Below are 27,130 nucleotides of genomic sequence, written 5' to 3'. Positions count from 1 at the left end.
AAACTGAGGAACCCTGAGTGTTCTGGTAACCCAGGGTGCTATCAGCTAGCGGTTCATCCCACAAAACTTCTTTTAATACTTGCTGTACACAGACTACAGTCCAATTTACTCACCTCTGAGCAGCAAAAGAGCTAGTGCTGCAGTTAGCGTCTAATGCTAATACTGCTTTAGCCTCAATGCTGGAGAAACTTCACTGAAAACTTATCCTTATAACGCTGCACTTCAGCAAAGTGGCTTTACTGCTCCTTAATACCTGACTGGTAAAATTTATACATAAGGCGCACCAGATTATAAGGAGCACTGTAGAAAAATGAAGGATGTTAAGTGAGCCTTATAGTGCAAAAAAATATTTAGTCGACACTGAAATTTGTAGTCGACAACTTTTTATAATTAACATTTTCGATTATATCGACTAATCGCTACACCCCCAGCTACCACATGACAAAAACTCACTGGGTGTAAGTGAGAAACGTACTGTATGCATTCACCTTTAGTAGAACACGCTGCAGTGCTAAATATGTCCAGAACATTTTTCTGCAAAGCAAAAGCATGATCTGCTCATCAGCACCTACCATTGTCTTTTTGTCAGCTTTTTGGATGGTGTAGCCGATAATATCACAGTTGCCGTTGTCTTTGGGTGGTTTCCACTCTAGTGCCACATTAAAACCCCACACATCCGCCACCTTCAGGTTCAGAGGAGGACCAGGCAGATCTGGCAAAGACCAAAAGACAAACAACTAAGATTTGCTCTATGACTGTTTTTCCACATTTGTGATCACAACAGAACATGCAATAAATAACATTAAATGCAAAAAAAAGAGACAGCAGTATGTACAGTTGCATCTAAAAAAAATTAAATATTTTTGAAAATATTAGTTAATTTTTTATTGTTCATAATTATGGATTACAGCCAATGAAAACCCAAATATCAGTGTCTCAAAAAAATTTTAATATTAAAAAAGACCAATTGGTACTATTGGCAGTGTGGGCAGTGTACCAAGTCCTGCTGGAAAATGAAATCTGCATCAAGTAACTTTTCAATAATATTTTAATATATATTTTTTTATGTATTGATCATGAAAATGCTTTTTTGAAAACACCTCGGCCTTGGCCTGCCCTCAACTGTATAATTTGTGAGGTGTTATCTTGTGAGTGAGACTTACCCACAATCTGAATGGTCACATTGGCTTTGTCCTCCACGTTCTCAATCTGCACCTGGAGTTCATAAACCCCAGAGTCCTTGCGCTCCGATCTCCTGATGAACAGGATGCTGTCCGTGTCGCTGTTCCTCACACTCACCTGCTTAGGGTCAATAGGCTCTCCGTTTTTCAGCCAGGTCACTTTAGGCCTTGGCTTTCCCTGGAGACGATGAAGAAAGACAGCGTAAATATTTGATCAGAAACTCTACATGGTCGAAATGAATCTTTGACTTGTCTAGAGAGCACGCAGATGGAGTCACGCTCTGCTCCGTCACTTCTACAGGCTGAAATTCCACAGCCTGCATGACAGATTTCTTCTTAGAGTCATCTCTTTTTATTTTTGTATTTTATTTAATATTTTAGATATCCTTATTTTGGTGCCTACAATAATTTTCAAAGATGTTTGATAAAGAATCATGTTTAACATCCTTTGATTATTTTTATATTCAACTGAAAAAGAAACAGAAGTAACGTTCCCTGGTTTAACGATCAAAAATATTAAAAAATGGAAAAAAATACAGTACCAGTCAAAAGTTTGGACACACCTAAAATTCTGTGTTTTTTTTTAATTATTTTAAAATGTTCAGCATTGTAGCCAAACTATGAAGAAGAAAAACATTTAGAAGTATTACGTTTTATATGTTAGATTCTTGTTTAGATGAACAGTTTTGCACATCTTGGCTGTATTTTCTCAGTCAGCTTTATGAGGTAGAGTCACCTGGATTTCAGGCTTTTAGTAAGTTAACAGCTGTGCTGAACTCGTCAAGAGTTAATGTAACTTGAATTTCTTGTCTCTTAATGTTAGTTTGAGAGCATCAGTTGTAAAGTTGTGAAGAGGTAGAGTTACAGGTATACAGTGAATAGCTCTGTTTGAGTAATGTTCTAATCCAGATTATAGGGAAACGAGAACTACTCAACTACGTAAAGAAAAAAAATATTTTAAGAAATGAAGGTCAGTCAAAATTCAAGATTTCAAGAAGTTTGAAAGTATCCTTAAGTGCAGTCACCGCAAAAAGATCATCAAAAAGGTTATGATGAAACTGGCACTCATCAGTACCACTCCAGGAAAGAAAGAGCAAAATTATCAGCCTCAAAAAAACGCAAGTTAACATCACCTCAAATCATTTTACAGTTTACTACATGATTCCTTATGCATTCCTATTCTGTTACAATGACAATGTAGGAAAAATCACCATCTATGCACCCAGAGAGAGCATGACTAATTGCGCTCGCTCTGACTCCGGCTGCTGATGCCTAAACCAAATGACCCAGGATTTGAACTCACAATTTTTGGGTTACATTATTTGTTTGTAGCCCCTGAAATTGCTGAAACTGCACTAGTTATAAACAACCAAACAGACATTCAAGAAGAACAGGATGCCACCTCTCTTAACATCAGATTGTAACAACACCTACAGCGCACCATTGGGATGGACCTGCTGACTGACAAACACCTAGAGTTGTATCAAATAACCTTTCTAGATACACAGACAGTGATTTTGGTATTTTAATGCGCACTGGTGTATGGATACAGGAATCTTAATGAGCTCATCACTGTAAGATTGGCTGTGGACCAGCCTTTGCGTGGTGTGTATTGGTGTGTGCACTGGCCTGCTGTTTTTGAGTAACAGTTCCCCACAGAGCCTTCACAGCTGCTGTTCCCATTCGTGTCATTGACACTTATCAAGCTGCCATCTGTATGCAGCCTCTCTCATCGGGTTTCACGCCGCACAGCTCTGTGTATTTTTAGAGCTTCAGAGACAAAGAGCATAGGGCTCGTCCCCCCTAACTAACGGCCATAAACACAGTAGCGTAGACTGTAAGTACCTACATGGGTAGCGGTTTCAGTCTGGCCAGAGTCCGGGTAAAGGCCGCAGAGGGCATTATACCCATCTCCAGGACATTTGTAGCAGGATTAAATAAATATATATACATATTTATATATACAGCTCTTTGATTTTACCAAATGGAAAACCTATAGCAGCATAAAGTTATCCAAAAGCAGTGTGTAAGACTGGTGGAGGAGGAGAACATGATGCCAAGATGCATGAAAACTGGTTATTTTATTTTATTTGGTTATTCCACCAAATATTGATTTCAGAACCTTTAAATTTTATGAATATGAATGTGAACTTGTTTTCTTTGCATTATTTGAGCCATTTGTTGTTTCAGCCAATTCCCATTTTCTGCAAATAAATGCTCTAAATGACAGTATTTTTAGTTGGAATTTGGGAGGAATGTTGTCCATAGTTTATAGAATAAAACAACATTGTTAATGTTACTCACACTTATATCTATAAATAGCCAAATCAGAGAAACTGATTCAAAAACTGAAGTGGACATTATTTTTGAAAGAGTAGGTTTAGCAGCCCCTTGTGAACTCTCACTCTTATTTAAAAGTGGGGGTCTCAATCTGGTCCCAAGAAAACTTCAGAGTGTTTCTTTTGTATTGCAGAAAACGTGATCTGATACCGATCTGCCCCAGCTATAAAATGTATTCCTCATGTTTGAGCTATACGGCTGTTCAGTTGCAGTTTAACCTGATTTATTACACAGTTCATTACTCCAGCTATTAATTGATTAATGCCTATTAACTCTGCGCAACTTTGCTTAAAAGCGCAACAGTGCGTACCTCCGTTCTATCCATCCATCCCATTGAAAACTATGTTTAAAGGTGCAGCAGCCAATTTTTCTACGTTCAGTGAATACAGTATGTGCTGGTCTGGAACACAGAACCTTCTTCTTGTATTTACTTTCTTGCTTCCACCTCAGACAGCTGAGCGTGAAAGCCTCTGTTTCATGTGCTCTTTGAAATTTCAATTTGTTGAAGATTTAATGGCCTTTTAGTCCTTTTTTTTAAATATTTTAGCATTTGTACACTGTGAGTAGCAGAAAGCTAGGCTAGCTAACTAACAATTTTACAGCACATTATGCTTTATTTTTTGCATATAGAGAATATAGGGCTAAAATACTGGTTTTAATTGGTGCAGATTCTGTTGAGGTTCTGTCTTCTTCAACACACGCAGTCAAGCACAGTCAGTGGGGCTGATTAATCTGGTTTACACATGAGTGAATGTTTCTCGCTTTGATTTAAACTGGCTGCACTGATCTGAAAAAGCTCCAGGGCACAACGCTGCAGTGTAACATTAACTAATGGAATAAGTAATGATCCCTTAGCACGGGCCGACCTTCCACGTTACGCAATAAATCTTGGGTTACCTCAGTGTCAAGTCATACACGCAGGTGCCATGTGGTCATTAGTGTGAAACAGCTGCTCCTCACCTGGAACGGGATCACCAGGTTAATGGTTTCCCCAACTTTCTTGATGAGGGTCTGGCGGAGATTGCGTGGGATCCAGATTTTGGGGCGCTCTGTTGGAAGGGAAAAAAGAAAACAAATATTTGAACCCTCTTAGATGTAAATTATTGCAAATAATATAATATACTAAAGTTCTAGTGTGCCACAGCACTGCAGTGTGAATTAATGAATGTATGTATGAATGAATAAATGAATGAATGAATGAATGAATGATTGAAGTTCAACTTATATAGCGCCTTTTTAGAAACCCAAGGACGCTTTACAATTTACACGTATTACACGCGACCATTCATACTCAGCACTCATCCACACATCGGTGAGAAGTGTCAGCCAATAGCAGCACTGTATATTGTCAAAGTTGTATAATCATTTTTTTTTTTGTTAAATAATAGGTATATGCTTCTTCAGTGTTGCAATGTTAATTAACATCCTTCTGAACAGATTTTGCTCATTTAAATAGTCCGTAAATGTTTTTAAAAATCTCAGTTTTTAAAAAATGTTGAGTTTAAATCAGGCTCATAATAACAGTTTATGGGGTTTTTTCTGGGCCCGATCTAAGCCCTACCATGCCATGCATCCCATAAAAAAAAATAGGTGTGAAAGTGCAGCAGCACATTTTCATTTTCAGTTTTAAAGCAGCTTCACACTGCACAAATATTCTATATGTGCTGGTCTAGAACACAGGACCTTCTTCTTTAATTTACTTTTTTTACAGCTCTGACCAATCAGATTAAATAATATTCTTGCATGTTACATTGTTGGGGTGCATTCGGATGCATTTAGGTTTTTGCCTGTGTGAAAACAAATCAAACTGAGGGAAAAAATCTCTAATTAACAAACTTATCAACTGATTCAGACCAGAGAAACCAACTACAGATGTGAAAACTACCTTAAAAGGTTAAGGGGCCATTATACACTGTATATATGTATATATATACAGTGTGTAATGTATATGAATATACGTAAAACAAATATAAAACAAAGCCTCAGCATCAAGCATTAATTTATCCGCATCACAGAGACTACACGTCACACACGAGTCCTCAACAGGGCCTTCTGCCAGATGAGCACTTAGCACGATATCATCTTATCAATGAACGGAAAGTCTGGGGGGGGGGGGGGGGGGGCTCTGAAACCCAAAATAGACCCCACTTATCTCCTTCCGTTCCCATCACTAATACGTGATTTGCTGTGAGCAGCTGGCAGATGGAAATGCAAATGAATGTTTGTAAACAAGATCCATGACATCCATCTCATCACACACTGTGCTCACAGACCTGTAATCAGTGAGTTTACTCAGTTTAAATGGTTTGTGGGAAAATTACACCCATTCACAAATTGTACGTTTTTTTTACAACTCCACTGATCATACTCTAAATACAGATTATAGTCCTATATTTGTTTCTCTGTATATTTATACTGTTATTATCTTCCTTTCACCCTGTTCTTCAATACTCAGGACTCTACAGGAGATAAAAACCACCACAGAGATACAGCTATTATTATTATTTAGGACTGGATCAGACACAGCAGTGCTGCTGGAGTTCTTAAACACCATTTCGACCCAATGTCCTCCCCTCTATTACAGTTTGTGTTGGTCATCCTCCTCTTGTCCTTCATCAGTTCTCACATGATGCTGCCCACACAATGCTTTTGGCAGGATATTTCTGGATGATGGACTGGTGTTTAAAAACTCCAGCAGCACTGCTGCAGTGTCTGATCCACCCATACCAGCAAAACACATACTACTATGAGATGCGCTCAAACTATAATTTCTTTTAAGAAAATGCTGAAAACAAAAAATTCTGTTTACCAGCGCTTTCCACACTCTGTAACTTTCATTTTTAGTATTATTTTTTTGTTCTTAATTTTCCATTACTTGAATATTATTTTAATTATAATGACTTGTATTTACTTTTCTTTTTTTTTCTTTTAACATTGTTCTTAAACTATTTCCTTAAATTGCAATTATTCTTTTACATTCTTAATTTGACTTATCTTTGTTTTATTTATGTTTGAATCATGTTTTATCCATGCTTTATTGTTATTTTATTTTTTATTTCCATTTTTATTGTTACACGTTTTTGTAATTTGACTTTTCTTTGTATTTTCTTATTTGTAAAGCACTTTGAATGACCATTGTGTATGAAAGGTGCTATATAAATAAACTTGCCTTGTCTTGCCTTGTACTCACACTAAGCACAGTTTGGTTAAATTGTGATGGATCACGGTTCTACCCCCTCCCCATTCCCCTGCTCACCTGCACTCACACTACGTTTAAACAATCCGTGCCCGAGCATGCTTACCTTACTCACTGCTCAGTGGGATTACTGGTGTTGTGCTAAATTCAGCACCCCGCCATGAAAAGCACCCTCTCTCGGGAGTGCATAAACACCATTTTCTTGATAAAAGTAGAGATAATCTGCTTTAAATTAACTTAGAAATATGCAGTCACAGTCACAGTTACATACATAGCAACAAAGCGTGCACTTCTGAGAGGGGGTGCTTTTCCTGGCGGGGGTGCTGAATCAATATACCTCCACTTTGGATCAGATGTTTTTTTGGCTGTCTAGGCTATTATATATCAATCTGAATACTAATCTAGATATGCCAAAAAACAGATTTGGGCTAGCAACTCAACAAAGCACAATTGTTTTTAGGATCGCCGTGCCTGTCCCCCATTGTTAAGCATGGTGCTAGCATGAAATTAGCTGATCAAAAGACCAAATTTGATAGTTTGGTCAAGAATTTGGTTTGCAGAACCTTTCATACCTGCTATTTTTTTTGGTTTGGACCAAACAAGGTAGGTGTGAAAGCACCTTCTATGAAGAAGAAATGATGTGTATACAGTGTGTGGATGCTCACGTGTGTTGAGGTGAAGGATAGTATACTCACGCATGATCTCACGGATTGTGACAGCCTGAGGTAGACTGGCAGGAGGGCTTGGACCAGCCACATTAAACGCCCGCACTCGGAACTGCATCTTCTCTCCTGTGGGCAGGTCCCGGATGATCACGGAGGTTCTCTCTGTGAGTCCCTCAAATGCAGGAATCCACTCATCAGCTGGACCAGAAGAAAAGCGTTTTTTTTAGTGTTTTTTTAATAGTTATACAGGCATTACAACTTGCCAATCATTCCACCTCAATTTAACATTTGTTAAATTGAACTAAATTGAATTCCTGATTATGCTTATTATATATGTTAATAGGGAATATTATCACATATCTTAATGGGGTATGTTAAGAGGTCTCTAAAGTGTGGAATATAATGGTGCACAGTAAATTTGTCAGTGTTAACTCTAATAGCACTAATATTGTTAAATCAACACTGTGTTAAAATTGAACACTAACAGTCATCTTCCTGGACAAGAATTAAGCCTAGTTAAATACTACCTTCTTCTTTTAAAGGGCACATTAATTAACAGCACATACAACACATTGACTCAAGTAATTATTAATTGACATAATGAATAGTTACAACATTATTAATCATTATTTTTTTTTTCAACTAATGTCTCAATTCATTATTATTACATTATACATTAAACATGATTAAATATAAAATTTATCATAGCATTTTTGTGTCAGTTAATAATTAGCTGAGACCTTATTTAACCACTTAATAATATTTATTACTGTCATAGTACTGTTTTTTTTTTATGTATACTTATTGTTTTACCAGTGTTATCAAATTCTGTATATGCAAGATTTGGCTTAATCCCTATACAGGAAACTGCGCCTAATATAGTGTTAATTTAACACTAATGAATTTTATTGTGTGGACTCACACATGCATGATGTTGAGAAATGTATCTGACAATTATTTGATTATTGATTTTTTTTTATTGACTGAAGAGACAGAACATAAACTTTAGTTGATGCTATAGCTCTGTCAGTTTCAGGTGAGACGGTTTACTCTATTTTCTAATTAAAAACTAAAAGTTCTAAATGGATAAAAAAAACACACCTATTGAACATTAGATGTATTCAAGATACATATAGATATTATTATCTATTTAAGGTGTTTTATTTTAAATTTGAAGTTTAACACACTTGCTTTTGGTCAAGAATGGACTGATAAATAGTTAATTATTGTTTGCAAATGGGAAATATGAGGCTGTGCAGTGCAACACAATGGTCTGGTCAGTACTAATAAAGCTGAAATGTGTATATCAGGGGGTTGTTGTGTAATCTAATTTGAGGATTTTAATAGATTTATTGGTTTGGGATGAATTTTAATAAAGTATATTTGTACGATGAGCCCAGATGCCAATAACAGTGTTATGTGGCGCCCAACTCAACAGTGACATGACGCCAGGCTGTGTTTATTAGCAGATTTTGTTCGAACATTATTGTGAGATTGATGAGAGCGGACAGAAGCACTCGGTTTGGCAAATTGCAAAATTACATCAGTAATACAACAGCATTATCACCATCACGATCATCACCAGTAATCACTTCAATTACAGCTCCTCCCCAGATAAAACTCATTTATCCAGTACTAATCTCCAATATAGATACAGATACAGAACACTTCACACACACCCCCCACACACACACTTACTGCCTTCCTTGCAGTACTCCACCCCATACCCATCGATTCCAGCAGAGCCCACTTTCTCTGGAGTTCTCCATTTCAGAGAGATGGTGGTGTCACTGATGTCATCCACGCACAGGCCAATGGGCTCGCTGGAAGGAGCTGCAGTGAAAAACAGACACATTAGGTTAAAAATGAGGTTAAATTAAACTGTCCTTACAATAAGACATAGGGCTCTTTCTTACACCCTGTGCAAGACGTGTTATGATGCTCATTACTATCTTACACCTCGCTTACAGTCTTTACACAACTTTCACACCTTCCATGTGATGCATCATTTAAATTGCAACAGCGCATGTGAATTCATCTTCGCTGATGGACAGAAAGTAAGGTGTGTTCAAGTAAATTTCTGGCATATTGCTATCTTGGCAATGGAAAAAACCCAGGTGCACCACTGACTGAATACAACCTAGACAGACTTCAACAGTCAGATGTTCATTGCTATCTTGGCAACACAGACATTGAAATCTGTCAAAGTCAGAGCGCACCTGGCTCTGATTGGTTTATTTCATGTTAGTACATGCCTTTTTTGTGTTTTCCGAGCTGTGTAAAGTGTACTTTTCCCGTCATTATGATAGCAAAGAGCTGTAAAAAAAAAAAGCTGCACGGTGCAGAGTTGATAGCTCGCCTATAGATCGCTAAAATAGGGCCCATTATCTTAGCTTGTGGCCCTAAAAATGTTGCACTTGTGTTACATTTTACTTTATTTTGTTGCATAATTAATAGTTTAGTCTTGATAAGTTACTGTTATTTAAAATTAGACATAAGTTTACAGATTTTTATGTTCCATTTAAACTGATTTAAATTGCAACTATTGCACTTAATTTGTGTACAACATTAACATTCATTGTGTTGCAGTAGGTCAATTAATTCCCAAAGATTAAAATTATATTTTTAGTATAATGTTTTTTCATATCACCAAGAATATTGTTACCGCAAAATTACCCTGAAATCATATAACATTTTTAAATATATCTGAATTCCCTGCAATATTTACAGATCAACCTTGACTTCTCCCATCAAGTAAAATGCTTATTAAACTGGTGGTGTATTTTTAGTGTGGAAATTTGCTTTGTGCTGCACATTTAGTAAGCCAGTGCAGACTAAAGGAGAACAGACAGCGCTGAGGTTCTGTAGGGATTTACGGGACTTGTCACCGAGGTGTTTTAAGTCCTGCACTCTTTCACTCGTCAGTGTGAAAACTAGAGCAAAGCCTTTTCACCACGAGAAGAAGCCACGGAAACTATGAGCGCAATAAAACAGAGGCCTGAGAGAGGTACAGCTAACCTTACCCTGCAGCCAACCTTCATGCTCAGCTGCCGGCACAGCCGCGCCGACCTGTCACTGCTTTAATAGGCAGGAGTTAAACTCGGGCTGGCACTGATAAGAAGCTCTCAGAGAGAGAGGAGATGCTGCTGATGCTGCAGCAGCTACAGGACAGGAATAGTCTGCACTTAGCACTGTCCTGACCTGTTACTGTGCTGCAGCAAACCATCAACCTGTCTTCCTGTCTGTCTTTACTCCTCTCTTCTTTATTATGTCTGTCTTTCTTTCTTTCTGTCTCTGTCTGTTTCTTTTCTTTCTTTATTTATTTCTTTTTTATTTTTCCCATTTATTCTCTCTCTGTCTTTCTGTCTGTCTCTGGCTTTCTTTCTCTCTTTTTCTGTCTCTGACTTTCTGTCTGTCTCTCTCTGTCTTTTTTCTTTCTACCTTTTTTATTTTTTTCTCTCTGTCTATTTCTTTCTGTCTCTCTCTTCTCTTTCTTTGTTTCTTTGTTTCTTTCTCTTTTTGTTTTTGTCTTTCTTTTTGTCTCTCTGTTGTCTCTCTTTCTCTCTCTCTGTTTCTGTCTCTCTCTCTCTTTCGTTCTGTCTGTCTCTTTTTTTGTCTCTGTGTTTTTTTCTTTCATTCTTTCTCTTTCATTCTGTGTCAATTTTTTCTGCCTTTTTTTCTTTCTTTCTTTCTTTCTTTCTTTCTTTCTTACTGTCACTCTGTTTTCTTTTTGTCTCTCTGTCCTTTAATTCTCTCTCTCTATATATATTTCTTTCTTTCTTTCTTTCTTTCTTTATTGGTATGGCTTGTCATTGCAGTTTAGTTACTGTTAAGATCACTAAAAGACTTTACTACAACTTGTCATCATCAGCACCTATGTGGGCGGAGCCTCTGTATACCTGACACTGATTGGTTTGAAGAATGATGTCAATCCAGTTATTTGCCTTTTCATGCAGGTTGTTGTGCCGAAACTGACTCCCTTTCACATGCATGCAGATCACATTGTAGAATAACAGATTTCCATTTGCATTCCCTTTACTTTGAATCACCAGTATAATCTGTTTACCCAGACTAGGCTGCAACAACAGTTCTTTTTCTTCTTCTATTGTTAAATAGCTCTGAAAGATCTAAAAACAAAACTGCAAACAATCCAAACCAAGTCCCAAACTTCAAGTCCTAAAATCTGGACCAGTTCTTTAAAAGTTCCAAGAGTGCCACGCTTTGCTTTACCTCATGGCTTCACTCTCTCATAACTACAATACTGCCACAGTTATCAGCAACTTCATAAACCCTACAACTGAACCCTGGAGGATGCCACTCAGTAAACACCAAATATTTCATTATGGTTTATCCTTTATTAATCAGTAACCTAACATAATGCATAACAAATCTAGGGTTTAGTGTGTTAAACAAACCAGCTTTACTATTCTGAATATATTAGAATAAGTTCAATGAAAAATATATATGTCATTGCTGTCCAATGAAAAACATGCATCTCCGAAACAAAGCAAAAGAAACCTTCTTCACTTTCAATGGACGTCAATGTAAAAATAGTCTATTTCTGGTCATTTTGGAGAATTTCTATTGGTCCATTCATTAAGGAATGTTGACACAGTGTAAGGAAAACCAAGTCATATCATATTTTTCAGTAGCCACCAGAATTTCAACAAGCTATCTACGAATCTTCTACAAAGTCTACGCAAACACAACGCATGCGTTTACTAGGTTCTCCCATAAAACTATTTCAATAGAAATTCAATACAATCTGATGCATACTGCCAACAGGTTCCGGTTCTGCTTCAGGCTCAGGTGGTGGGGCAGGCTCTTGGGTAGCTTCCTCAGCAGGCGGTGGTGCCCCCTCCTCTCCTGGTGGTGCCCCCTCTGAGGGCACTGCTTCTCCATCTGCAGGTGGTGCAGGTTCCTCAGCTGAAGGAGCTGCAGTGGTAGCTTCAGTGCTGGCCTCCGGTGCTGGTTCCTCTGCAGGAGGAGGTGCTGCCTCAGGTTCTTTGGGGGCCTCTGGAGGAGCATCGACCACGGCGTCCGCCGGCGCTTCTTCGGCCGGCTTCTTCTCCGCCGTTTTGGGGAGCATGGGTTTGGTCATGGTGCCGCTGGGTCACTTCAGGCTATTCTGGTCTGGTGTAGCGTCCCTGCAGAGCTTCCTGAATGCCTTGTGTCCGTCTGTCTTTTTCTGAGCCCGTGATCCTCTCGTTCCGGCCTTCCCCTCACCAACACCTGCTCTGGTTCTCTCCTGAGCTGCCCTCTGGGAGCTGTGACCAGGGTCGAGGACAGCGGTAGTAGTGCAGCTGGCTGAGATTGTTCTCCAACCCCCACTGTCCCACTGTACACCCCCCACCACCAACACCACCTCCTCCTCCTCTCTGCGGTCAAGCAGTTTTGGGCAAACCACACCACTGGACGTAGCCTCCCGGCACGCTAATGTGCCATTATTTATAGAAGAGGATGCCAAAGATGCTTTCCTAATCTGTCCTATTGTAATGGACGACAATGACGGCTCAGGTTTACAGAACTGTTCATGCTGGACGAAGTGAACAATGAGAACATCAAAGAACATCAAAGACAATCAGAAACGAAACAAAGAAACAAATAAATGAAGATCGGCAACTATTTCAAGTCATTAATATTATACTGTGACTTTTGGCCCTTTAAAACCTTCAGAAATTACAAGATTTTAAATTCTTAAAATCCTTTTTAAAGGAGTTCAGAGTACACAGATATACATTTGTTTGCAGTGTTTCCTCTATTATCAAGATTTTTTTATAGCAACAGGAAAGATTCAGCATCACTTCTCACACTTATTAGAACAGCTCTCCTAATGTAAATGTAATGACTGAAATTGCAGTATAGAGGTAAATGTAGCATTATCAAAGCTCTACTGAGGTAAACCTATGACGGAAATTGCAGTATAAAGGTAAATGTAGGATTATCAAAGCTCTACTGAGGTAAATTTATGTCTAAAATTGCACCACTGAGGTAAGTTTAGGTAAAGGTAGGTAAAGAAGGTAAAGGTAAAGTACACATATATATTTGTTTCTTTTTGCTTAATCACTTTATATTTTCCCTTTTTTAAGGGGTGATATGTCCTAATTCATATCTAATATCACAAATGTTTCTACTAAATCGTTAAAATAATTGTTTAAAGAAATGCTGAAGTGGAACCAAATAATACCTCCAACACTTAACCTCTTCAAAATATTTTTTTGAGAACATGGGAGCCATTTACAGACCTCTAACATATGTCTAACCTGTATAATTTGCTTTGACTACATTTGCTTATTTGTTTGTTTTTGCTTTATTTTGGGGTGTTTTCTATCATAAATATTCCTTGTGCTTTTGTACATGTTGTGCTTTTGTAAAAAGAAAATAAATAACTGAAAAAAATGTTCAATATTATTGTGCATGATGACGATGTAAAACACCCCTAATTAACAATTAATCCTCATTATTTGTAATAATGTCTTAATAAATCCTAAAACAACTATGCCATGCACGCAAAAGCAGGTTATACTGAATTTTAACCCTTAAATATCTTATTTTAGCGAGTGAACAGTCACTGAGGGTTTCTCACGGCCGCTCCCTCAGGGGCTGACAGGCCGTCCGCAGCACAGACGCTGCAGTGTGATGACGTGTGGCAGAGTGGCTCCAGGTGGCCAGAATAGAGCAGCATTCCTTATTTGGCAGGCAGATGAAAGGCCAGACACCTTGTGAGCAGCAGGCTTGTTACAACCTCACGTAACAAAGTACCTAACCTCTGACTCTCCCCAACACTGAAAATAAACTGAAGGCTGCAAATAGACTTAAGCTGCAGCAAACAAACCTTTCAACTACGATCAAATACAGGAACAGTTCAAGCACTTAAACACTTTTATAGGAGTTAGTAAACTGTAAGTCTGCATGTGATAAAGAATCCATGTTTTAACCCTTTCAGACCCTGCATCCATTACAATGGACATCATGTGTTTTTAAATGACATTTTGTAATATATCCAGACGATATATTGTCCCAGAAATTATTGCGATAAACGATAATATTGTCATTTTAAAGCATCACTATAGAAAATGCTTTTTTTCCTGCTTCGGGGCTCCCAAAGGAGCTTTAAGACATTCTGTCACAGTAATAATATACTAGCATAATAATACTATTACACCATTTTTTATTATTAAGAACAGACATTGGGCTTCCAATATACAAGTATTTTAATATCCTAAATAAATAAAACAAATAAAAAACAACCACCCTGGTACTCCATGGGTTCTGAAAAAACTGCACTAAATATTAAACAGACCTTTATAAAAAAAAAGTAAAATCAAATAGATGAAAGTAACATTTACATGATTTTTTTTTTAACTCTAGATCCAGCACAAAGGAACTTGCAGATTCTTTATTCTGATCATATACGCATATGCTGTAAAACACACATTAGCTCAAAAACACACGTGTCCATATGATCAAAGACACAGATGGCTCAGCCATAGCTCTTGCTATAAATGTATTTTTTAATGTAACTGTCAGACACTCGAATACGTTCGCCAGCTAACACTTTACTGGTGCAGCTCTGCGTGCACTACACTCATTAACCGATAGATGTCGCTGTCTGACAGATTCGACTTTGCCTCAGACAGAGAGCCGGTGAGAGAGCAGCACTAGAAATCTAGCGTTCTCATGTAAACAAACTCGCGCGGAGACCCGATGGCTGTTATGGACGTCTGCAAAAATGATCGCGGTTAAAATAATTATCGTACGATAAGTCGATAACTTAATTATCGCGACAGGCCTAGAGCCAATGAACAAGCTTATAAAGCAATCAAACAGTAGCTTGGCCCTGCCAACTGCAAAAACACTGGAAAAAAACACTAGAAAAACAGTAGTACTAGGGAGTACATTAAGGAAAATTAACAGCTATTTTTTACTAATTTAATGTGATTTAGAACACTTAAAATAAATGTTTTTTACTCTTTAGGAATGGTTTATGAAATGTCAAAAATGTTAATGTGAAATGTGAAAATATTACACACAGACCTCCAATGCAGTGGAAATAATTATAATTTATAACTAATAAATATTTTAGCTAATTTGGATTTCTTTGCTATATAGATTTATAGTAAAATATTTTAGAGTCTCCTTTTCTGTGTGTGACAGAAAACAGCCCTCTTACATTTTTTCCATCTCTGGAGATAATTCAGGTCTGAAATGGTTAAAGAGTTCAGGAGCTAAGATCAGTGCTAATCTGTTACTTTTAGGGCATTTTCACACCAGCACTATTTTGTTAGGTTAAAACGGACTCTGGTTGGTTTGTACCCTCAGTGTGGTTTAATTGAGTAAGTGTGAAAACAGTAATCACACTCGGGTGCGGCTCAAAACAACCGGACCGAGACCAGCTAGAGGAGATGGTCTCAAAATTTCTGGTCCCAAACAAATTCTGGAGTAGTTCACTTGTGGTGAGAACGTGATCCGGTCTCGATCCGAGCCACCTATTAAATATACTCCTTTTATTTGAGCTAAACTGCGTGGTTTAATCTGATATATTAGCCAGATAATGCTAATTACCACAGCTATGAACGAATGCTGTCTCTGCTGATCTTGGTGAAAAATAAATTAATGCAACACTGGATTGAAATAAATCTTGTAACATTGCAGAAGCTTATCGAAACAAGGCCACAAATCTGTCAAAACATTAAAACATTAGAGTGTGTAACCTTTTTTTTTTAAGTAGTGACTTTTTTTTTGGCCAGTGTATATTATACTGAATTAGCTTTTAAATATATATTTTTTTACTTCTGCAACCGTTTGCACAGTTCTGATTAAATTATCTTAATAAAGTGCAATATTTTAATATAGAACAGGTGAGAGTTAAATCAAGGCTGTGAAACTCACCAATGGGCACAAACGGCTCAGAGGCAGCGCTGGGGCGTGACATGCCGATAGCGTTCACAGCGTAGACCCGCATCTCGTAGGTCATGCCCTCAATCATCCTCTTAGCCTCGTATGTGGTCTCCTTATAGGGGTCAAAGTTCAGCCTCATCCACCTGAAGCTCTTTTTCTTCTTCCTCTCCAGAACGTAGCCTTAAACATTATATAGTCATTAATATTTACCTGTTTTTTAAAGTTGTAATCAGAATCAGAGCCTACAATATAGGACTAATATTCTTCAGAGGTGGATGTCACTTCATATTAAATAATACTTATATTAATAAAGTACAATAACATACCTATAACTGGCTGGCCACCATCAAACAGAGGAGGATCCCACTGAACAACACAGGAGTCCTCACCAACGCTGAGGATTCTGGGAGCTTGCGGGGGGTCTGGCACATCTAGAAAAAAAAAATACTACATCTAATTCAAGCTCAAAATACGACTTAAAGGATTATGCAAATGATTATCCACTTTTAATTATTAAATCACAACACTTATAAGGCTTAAATTAAATGTGATTTTTTCTTTAGTTCTGTAGATACTAGTTTTAGATATTCTCAGTAAAAGAGTGAACATTTTGAAACCTTCGTAACTTTGTCGCTCTGGATAAAAATGTCTGCTAAAATTTTTACCACATATTTTACCTACATCAGTACAAAACTGGCCTAGGAGTATATCGTCCCTGTCCAATAAAAAAAACACTCGATTTTTAGATTAGTATATTATTTTAACAAACCAACTGTCCTCTATTCTGTGTTAAAATTGCGTATGGACCAATAGAATTTCTAAATTTCAAAATTACCTGAAATAAAACGTTTTTAAATTGACTTCTATTGAAAGTTAAACATGTTTTATCTCTTTCCTGTAAATTTTCCGTTTTTTTTTTTTTTTTTTTTTTGAGACAGCGACGATATACAGGGGTTGGACAATGAAACTGAAACACCTGGTTTTAGACCACAATCATTTATTGTGGTGACCGACAGTTCTGGTGGAAACAGGAGAGTTGAGGTGCACATTGAATTCTGCCGTGATTTGATCAGCCGTGGTTTTATGTTTTTTTGATACAATCCGGGTTAGCACCCGAACATCCCTTTCAGACAGCTTCCTCTTACAGCGTCCACAGTTAATCCTGTTGGATGCGGTTGGTCCTTCTTGGTGGTATGCTGACATTACCCTGGATACCGTGGCTCTTGATGCATCACAAAGACTTGCTGTCTTGGTCACAGATGCTCCAGCAAGACGTGCACCAACAATTTGTCCTCTTTTGAACTCTGGTATGTCACCCATAATGTTGTGTGTATTGCAATATTTTGATCAAAACTGTGCTCTTACTCTGCTAATTGAACCTTCACACTCTGCTCTTACTGGTGCAATGTGCAATTAATGAAGATTGGCCACCAGGCTGCTCCAATTTAGCCATGAAACCTCCCACACTAAAATGACAGGGGTTTCAGTTTCATTGTCCAACCACTGTATGTATCATACATATTTAAATTATATATTTAAATATATGTTCAGATGCGTAGATACGCTGCCTACATTAATAATTTAATATACAGTATATTATGATATTTACACTGCTACCCTGTGTGGTGAACTCTGTGTTAAATCCCATTTTTCTTAATTGTCTTAACTCTTTATGTCTGGAGCTTTGAAATGTCTATATATATATGTCTATCCGGACGGGATTAGTTTCTAAGGGGGATGTCAGTGAAAAATATTTCACACTTATTACTACTCAGTGATACTACTCAGTGAGTTTTTTTTGTTCTTCTTGGTCACATGACATCGTGTTCAGTAGCCTTTCTTCATTTCCACTTGCTGTTGTGTTTTTACGTGGATCTCCGTGGAAACGAGCGCCCAAAGTGTACATATATATGTACTGTACATATAAGATTATATAGGTTTATGTATGGCAGATGTAGTATTAATGAAAATCTTACCAACAACTTTCACATTAATGTCAGCGGTGTCCTCCCCTGCTGGGTTCCGCACAATAACCGAGTACACGCCCTCATCCTGTCGCTCCGTCCCCTCAATTGTGAAGATGCAATGACCCTTTGTGCTCTCCACGTGGACACGCCCACCAGAATCTGTCAGGACCTAATTAAACAATCACACATTTAGACAATCAAGTCATTTGCATCGTAATGTTACATATGATGCATATCCAGCGCAGGCGGCCACGCCCAAACCAGGCAAACTTACACATTACAGATGCAAAACCAGAGGTGCTCACATCTCTCTATCCATCTGGTATAAAGCAGAATTCTCATTCCTTGCCTTTACTACTTACTGCGTGTGCATGGGGCTGGCATTTCATCTAAAGCATGTTCCACAAACTGAGTATATGAAGCATGCGCTCACCTGATGCTTCAGAACAGCGTGCAGTGTAGAGATGCACTGAATATTTGGCAACCAAAACAAGCTGTACAGGGCTAGGATAGTAACATTAGCTGGGCTAACATAGCCCTAGTATTTGTCTGTTTACCAAAAGGCTGGATGCATTTCTGGGTGTAAGAGGATGTGATTAAGTAGCACTGCTGAGGTAAATGTATTATAAGAATAGCTCTACTAACGTAAATGTATGACTAAAATTGCAGTGCAGGGGTAAATGTATTGTTATCAAAGCTCTACTGAGGTAAATATATGACTAGAATTGCACCATTGAGGTAAATTCATGATTGTCAAAGCTCTAAGGTAAATTAATGACAGAAAAAGGCAGTACAGAGGCAAGATTTTAAGAATTTAAGATTAGCAAAGCTCTGCTGAGGTAAATGTATTACTAAAATAGCACTATTGAGGAACATTTAGGATTATCAAAGCTCTACTGAGGCACATTAATGACTAAAATTGCAGTATAGAGGTACATTTAGGAAAATGTAAAAAGAACCTGCAAGTAAAAATTGAAGAAATTAGCCTTATCCTTAAGAGAAAGTGTACCCATTGGCACCATGCCTAATTCCAAATGAATAAATTAACTGGTGAATATGATTACAAAACTCAAATAACACTATTAACAATATCAATATCAAAATAACAAAACATATGTATTGTATCTAAACCTTACACATATTTATCTTAAGAAAAAACTGTTTTTTAAAAGGAAATTATATTAAGAATCTTAAAGAAAAAGAAGCAGATTTTGATGTCAATGTTCACACTTCACACATTTTTTAACCAACACTGAAATATAAAATTCTAAAAGTATATACAGCATAAGTTTATCCCCACAAGGAAGTTTGTAAAATTAAGATAAAAAAATATATATTTAACAAAAATCTGAATGGATGAATCTGAACTATGTTTGGCTTTAATTAAATGTAATAAAATTGTTCTGGAGGAAGCACAAGTTAGTATACTTAAAATTCCAAACCCAGACTCAACAAAGTCATGGTGAAGCATCGCAGATAAAAATCACAAAAGTATTTACAGTTATACAGTAATTAAGTTCATAAACAAGGAACAAAACTTTTTTTTATTTTATTGTAATCAGTTAAGCACCTTATTGGCTGACTGTGATGCTTCATCTGAAGATGTTATGACCATGTGGGAGATTAACAAAGCCTATAAATCCCTTTAGGAATAATAGACCTGAGGGAGCATCACTATACAGTGGCTGCTGCAGCAAAAGCAATACAAGCAATACAGACAAAGGTCAGAAGACATTCCCAAAGCACATAATAACAGCGAGAGATCGCGGCAGGGTTATTGTTTTAAAGGCCAAAACTCACTTCACCATCCTTCAAAGTCCAGATGAAGGCTGGTTCTCGTTTCCCTTCTTCCGGAGCCTTTTTAGATTTATCCTACACAAGCAGAGCAGAAGCGGTGAGGCCTTGGCAAACAGGTAATGTGTTAAGAGTGTGAGGTCACAGTCTGAATACAAACCTTCACCAAACCAGACCGTCCACGGCTTAACGGGGAGTTTCTGAGAGGAGCTCACCCCATAACCACTCACCTGTCTGGGCTTCAGAGCTGGGGTCAGAAGCCCTCATGCTGGAGCTCCTGTCTCAGTGTTACAGCAAAGTGTAAATTAAAGTTTAAATTAAAGATTAAAGTGTTTATTGTATGTTATATTAGGGAATTTCAGGCAGGGCAATATAGTACATGGCATAAATGTCATATACTACAACTTATTAGGGCTGTGTATTGGAAAGAACTTGGCAATAAGATATGTATCACAATGCAGCTCTGGAAAAAAATAAGAAACCACTTCAGTTTCTAAATCAGTTTCTCTGATTTTGCTATTTATAGGTTTATGTTTGAGTAAAATTAACATTGTTGTTTTATTCTATAAACTACAGACAACATTTCTCCCAAATTCCAAAATAAAATAAAATAAAAATATGAGCCTTTATGTGCAAAAAATGAGAAATGGATGAAATAACAAAAGAGATGCAGAGCTTTCCGACAATAATGCAAACAGAAAGAGTTCAGAAATCAATATTTGGTGGAATAAGCCTGTTTTTTAATCACAGTTTTCATGCATCTTGGCATGTTCTCCTCCACCAGTCTTACACACTGCTTTTGAATAACTTTTATGCCACTTTTGGTAAAGAAATTCAAGCAGTTCAGCTTGGTTTTCAGTCTGGTAAAATCAAAGAAACTCATAATTTTTAAGTGGGCTCTCATTTTTTGTATGTATTATATATGTATATAGGTATGTATGTATGTACATATATGTATGTATGTATTATATATGTATATTGTGATACTGTAAGAAAGGTGATGTATTGTGATATTGTGGTTTAAGTAAAAAAATAGAAAATAACTGTCATAGTATAAAAACCACTATCATATTTACTTTTTATCCAATCAGAACAGTGGGATCTAACTACAGACGACCACACTGCTATCTAGTGGGCGGGATTTAAACACAACACTAAATGAACCACTTTTGACACCAATCTTTACATGTAAACTAGTGTTGTAAGTTGTAATAATTTGATATCCCAATATTTTATATTTTCACACATACTTCTTACTATCAATTGCAACAGAGTAAGATCTTCACAATGACTTCATTTTTACTTTAATATGTAAATCAATATGTCAGTAGTATCAATATGGGTTTATATGGGCCTAACAATAATCTGATTTTTATTAATAAACTCACAGAATAACACTTATTTTCACTACCAGGGTCTGTTTTTACTCATGCACGCAGATTCTCAAGGTTTACATGCATTGAGAAAGACCATTACTGAGCTAAAAAAAAAAATCTAGCTCACTCTATCAGATTTCTTAATCAGATTATTGGACTTTTCTCTGATATAAGAAACTAAAGTAAGCTGTTTACATGTATACTTCAATAATCAGATAACTGCATTATAATCTGATTATTATCAGACTTTTAAATGCATGTAAACACGCTCACTGTTAAGAAAAACAAGCCATGTATAATCCTCACATGGCCACTCCCCTTACCTTCTCTCCCTTGGTCCAAACCACAGTGGGGGCGGGGTCTCCAGTGATTGGCACGTCCAATCGTAGCTTGTTTCCGGCAACAACCAAAATGGTGGAATCTGAAGTTCTGCCCATGCAGTCCAAGTGGATCTTGGGAGGGTCTGAAATAAATAATCAATAAATAATATCAATAAATAATCAATAAATGTTGACAATGGTAAAAATACACTATATGTTTTTGTTCTTATGAAATAAAAAAAGGAAATAAATAGGATTGCAGTCTGTTTTTGTTGGAGTAACGGTCTTTACTGTCCAGGGAACACGTTTTTTTTTTAAGATTATGGAACATTGTTGTGAGGATTTGATTGCATTCAGTATTAAGCGTCTTGGTGATTTCAGGATGTTAAATATGATACCCCATATCATCCCAACAAACCAAGTCAACCTAAAAGTATTAGTATCTCAATATTGGAGGGCTTTATACCCCCCTAGCCCACGTCTTGCATTACGCATTGAGACAATAGGTTAATATGTATATACTCCATAGTTATATTCTATTTGTAGTGCAAGACTTTTATATGGTGGCAACTTAAAGTAGCTGAATGCATATAAAAAGAGTGGTAATAATCATTTGGACATATTGGGTAGGGCTGCACAAAATCTATAATTTTAGCATCAATATTGCAATATAGACATGCGTCACACAACTGTCACATCACAGGATGTGCAATGTGTTCTGCAATGTTAGCTTCTATTTTTCAAGCTCTTTTGCTGCATACAAAGAAAGAAATCACACTGTTCTCATTTTACATGACATCATCTACCAGATTATTGATTACTAAAAATTAAAAATACCCAATATCATTTGCTTTACTCTAATCATTAATACACAGATTGCATTATTAGTATTATGCTGTTATGTTGGCTTATTGATTTCTGATAAAAAATCCTGTATTTATAAAAATTGCAATATATATATATATATATATATATATATATATATATATATATATATATATATATATATATATATATATATATATATATATATTGCAGAACAACAAAAAAAAATTTCCCCTTTTTTATATTGTGCAGACCTATTATTGGGGCAGTTTCCTAGACAAAGATTAAACCTAGTCTTGGGCTACAGATCATTTTAAATAGAAATTTTACACTAAAAAGGAAACATAGTTGATGACTGGGATTCATCTCAAAACCCTCTAAAACCATCGCTCACTGCTTTTGTCCATTTTCTCTTCTACTCAGCCAATGTCTTGATGTGTTGCCATGTACCAGATATATTTTGGACTTATTATATATATTGATATTGTGATATACTGTATTGGTTTGATGGTGTTAGAAAGGGATATTTTTATAGAAACATGTGGAAAATGCCAATTTCTTGCAATATGATGCAGCTCTAATATATATATATATATATATATATATATATATATATATATATATATATATATATATCTCTTGATGTAAAAGTATTGCTGGAGTCATATTGCCATGTATTGGATATGTTTTGGACTTTAATACTACATACATATTTAGGGTGATGGAATATATTGATATTGTGATATTGTAGCTTCAACCCATTAGATCAGTAACTCTGCTTACCTTGGCGAGGGACGAAATCTATCTTGACCTCTGTTAACAGATGAAAATAATTATCAGACTATCAGAAAAGGTCTAAACAGGATAAAGAATAATTTGTGTGCAAAGAATATGAAATTTAAGAACCCAGGAAGTTGAGTTTGGCAGAAAGGTTAAAGGCATAGCCTTCAGGGACGAAGGTGTAGTCTCCTTCATCCTCTGGTCGCACGTCATCAATGGTGAGCTTGTGAATGCTGGAGAGAGAGAGTACAATAGGCTGAGTATTGATCTGAGGTCTTTTGTTACCTAATTTAAATTAAAAGAATGAAAACACGTGCAATGCATATTCGTACCGGCCGATGTGGGTGATGTGGGTTCTAGCGTCAGCTTTCACTTCCACCCCATTTTTGTACCAGATTCCTTTGACGTTCTCATCAGAAACCTCACACTTGAACACGGCCTCATCCTTAGCTTTGACGGTCAGGTCGGCGATGCTCTGGTACACCTCCAGTTCTTTCTCTAAAGGGCAGAGATGAAAAGATACAGGTCTTTTAGACAAGATGCATTGCTAAGTGCCAACTCTCTAAACAAGATTATCATACAGCAAATAAAATGGCACCAGAGACTGTAAAAAAAGATGGATGTCGTGTCGCCGTTCCCATTCATTCAATGAAAATGAAGCCAAAATCTTCCTCCATGTTGGCGATCCTGAAACCCGAGTCCAGAGGAGGGAGAAAGACTGTGGAGAGACAGCCTACTCATTTAAATAACCCCGCCCCTGAGGGCTGCAGAGTGGAGCGGAGCGGAGCTGACGGTCTGTTGTTGGTCCCGCCCATAACCAGCCCTTTTACAATAACCACACCTTTTTTGAATAGAGCTGAATAACGTTTTTAAAACTGAATACAATGGGGATATAAAAAAATGACAATATAAGCAGAGGTTCCACTAGCTGCTGCATTTAAATAATGGAGGTAGAATTACAGTATATTAGAAAAAAACGTGATTGAGAGTTGTCTGTTTTCCCATTGAAACCTATGGGGATGGGTGGAGTTACACAGCTTTCTGCAGCCGAACAGCAGGGGGCGCCCGACCTGTGGTGGCTTCACTTTTGAGAGACGATGCTCTGTCCAGCTATACACAGTTTATGAATGGCACAGATTTGATTTAATTTTTTTTACCAAATCCAATGTTTCTAGCCTATTCACACAATCTCTTTAGCGTAACCAATATATAACATTTGTCAAACATGGAGTGGTCGTGATATGTGTCTTCTAATTCAGTTTTAACCTTGATTTCCCACCACTGAAACCCTCAATCACTGCTGTTGTCAATTTTCTCTTCTACTTCACAGAGTTTCAGTCGTACTGCCATGTATCGTATATGTTTTGGATTTCAATACTAAGGGTGGGGCAATTTATTGATATTGTGATATATCATATGGGTTCAATCGTATTGTATCAATATGTGGCATCAAATATCAATATATTTTTTTCAATTATATATTATATATATATATATATATATTTTGGAACATTGGTGCTCTTAACTCCCTAAGACTCGCCATCCTATTAGATTTACGTTATTTAAAGTTACTGCTTAATTTTTCCACATGGTGGCACTAAACAAATAAATCGTGTTAATAAACCAGCCAAAAGGTACATTCAGTATTCTGTATCACTGTACCAATAAATAATATATATTTTAATTTAACATTTTTTATTTAAAAGCCAGACAGATTTGTATCATCAAGTTCTTGACACATATTCAGTTGATAATAATGTTTGTAATCTTTCTAATCTGTACTGGCACAAAAAACATGGGTACAAAAAAGGACTTTCACTGAAAGGTACTTTTTTGTACCTCAATATAAGGTACAGCCCCAGCGACAAGCTTTGTACCCTTTGTACCCTCTTCCTGCTTCTGTGCCGTTCAGACGCTTCTCTGCTTAGCTCTGCTATCTCTGCTTTCTTTCATACTTTTCTTTATTTTCAGATATTTTCGAGCTACAGTGTCTGAGCTCATTATTTAGATTAGCACTAGCACTACCATATTTTGTTTCTTATTTTATTTTTTTCTAGTTTCTTTTGGACATTTTATAGTAGAGCCATAGGCACAGGAATCAGAAAAGTTCCTGTAGAGTACTTAAGAAGAAATCTGCAAGATGCCTCCTTGTGTGGGTTCAGAGCACCTGTGCTGCCAGAACTGCTACAATCTTCTACAAAGAATGACTGTTTTGGAAACAAATTTTCGGTCCTTGTTATCAGAGTTTAAGGACTGGCATTTCTGCGCTAGCGGACAACGGGCAGGGATTTTAACAGAGCAGCGAGCAGTGGAGACGAACAGAACTGGACCAGCAGATCATGTGGACATCCCTAATGTGAGTACAGCTGAAAGATATGAGCAAAACCAGCAATGGGTTCGCATTGGAGCTCAACCCAAACGCCATTCCACATACAGCTCTGTAGTGTCCTCCACTCCTGCTAACATAGCACATCTGGCTAATGCTAATGCTAAAGCTATTGCTCGGAGATCAGAGCACAGAGCCAGAGGAAATCAGTTCCAGTCACTTAGTTTGCAAAATAGATTTGAGCCACTGCAAGATCTCAATGACTTTCCTAATACCAGCCAGTATGATAGGCAAGAAAGGTGGAGGTGTAGCTATGCTGTTTGATACTTTTTTATCATTTTATTATTGCTGGTGATTTTAACATTCATATTGATAATTCCAAGGATAATTATGCCAGAGAACTCTATGATGTATTTGACTCTTTTGAACTCTCTCAGCATGTGACTGGAAGCACACACTGTCATGGTCACACCCTGGATTTGGTTATTTCGAAGGGTCTCAACATATCAGCCTCTATTAAGGATGTTGCACTGTCAGATCACTACTGTGTCTTCTTTGAAATGTGGACTTCAATACACAGTGAAACCAGACAGATTAGGTACAAGAAAAGGCAGATAAATGACATGACAGCTGAACTTTTTGTGAGCAAAGTGTGCTCTGCACCATGCAAACCATCAGACTCTGTAGATACTCTGCTGGATAGTTTTAACTCGAAAACTGCTAGAGTTTTAGATGAGATTGCACCAGTTAGAGTTAAAACCATGCCATGCAAGCAGAAAGCTCCATGGAGAAATGATGCTGCAGTTCAGCTCCAAAAGAAAGAATGCAGAAAGGCTGGGCGCAGATGGCGTAAAACCAAGCTTCACATTCACAAAGAATTTTTTAAAGATAGATTGCGTGATTACAATAAAATAATGTGCACATGTAGACAAACCTACTTCTCCAGCATTATTAACAATAATATTAACAATAGCAAAGTTCTTTTCACTGTGGTTGACAGACTAACTAACTCACCTATATATATGACCCCTGAGCTAGTTTCAACTGAGAGATGTAATGAGTTTGCTAAATTTTTTAATACTAAAATCCACAATATCAGACAAGCCATCAGTACATCTCTATCCACCAAGGAGCCCATGTGCTCTCCAAAACCATGCAAAAGCATCATAGTCAACATGTGCCAGTTTAGCACTATTAATGAAGAAGTTTTAATTGATACAGTGAGTCACCTCAGATCATCCACTTGCAGTCTTGATACATTACCAACCAAGTTTTTAAAGAATGTTTTTTACTCAATATCAGCAGACATTCTTCAAATTGTAAATACCTCACTCATGTCAGGTGTTTTCCCAAATGCATTAAAAACAGCCGTTGTGAAGCCTCTCTTAAAAAAGAAAAATTTAGATACAAACTTATTGAACAATTACAGACCAATCTCTAATCTACCATTCATTGGAAA

At 37.1% G+C, this 27,130-nt stretch overlaps 2 protein-coding genes across 2 annotated transcripts in view; both read right to left on the bottom strand.

Moving 5' to 3' along the window:
• The window catches only part of pkp3b (plakophilin 3b), a 209,806-nt gene that overhangs the window by 10,003 nt on the left and 172,673 nt on the right, over nt 1-27,130 (bottom strand). The gene's annotated exons all lie outside the window — the stretch shown is intronic.
• The window catches only part of mybpc3 (myosin binding protein C3), an 82,274-nt gene that overhangs the window by 11,849 nt on the left and 43,295 nt on the right, over nt 1-27,130 (bottom strand). Inside the window, exons 14-25 of the mRNA XM_049471004.1 lie at nt 23,678-23,843; nt 23,472-23,578; nt 23,349-23,378; nt 21,744-21,883; nt 18,260-18,419; nt 16,610-16,714; nt 16,275-16,463; nt 9,081-9,215; nt 7,413-7,580; nt 4,482-4,570; nt 1,164-1,359; nt 573-712 (exon numbers count right to left, since the gene is read on the bottom strand). Of these exons, the coding sequence (XP_049326961.1) occupies nt 573-712; nt 1,164-1,359; nt 4,482-4,570; nt 7,413-7,580; nt 9,081-9,215; nt 16,275-16,463; nt 16,610-16,714; nt 18,260-18,419; nt 21,744-21,883; nt 23,349-23,378; nt 23,472-23,578; nt 23,678-23,843 (1,625 nt within the window). The remainder of the gene's footprint in view (nt 1-572; nt 713-1,163; nt 1,360-4,481; nt 4,571-7,412; nt 7,581-9,080; nt 9,216-16,274; nt 16,464-16,609; nt 16,715-18,259; nt 18,420-21,743; nt 21,884-23,348; nt 23,379-23,471; nt 23,579-23,677; nt 23,844-27,130) is intronic.

The sequence above is a fragment of the Astyanax mexicanus genome, chromosome 23 (genome assembly GCF_023375975.1).
Source record: "Astyanax mexicanus isolate ESR-SI-001 chromosome 23, AstMex3_surface, whole genome shotgun sequence".
NCBI lineage: Eukaryota > Metazoa > Chordata > Actinopteri > Characiformes > Acestrorhamphidae > Astyanax > Astyanax mexicanus.
Note: the sequence above shows the minus strand (reverse complement) of the source record. Positions and strands in the feature narration are given on the sequence as shown.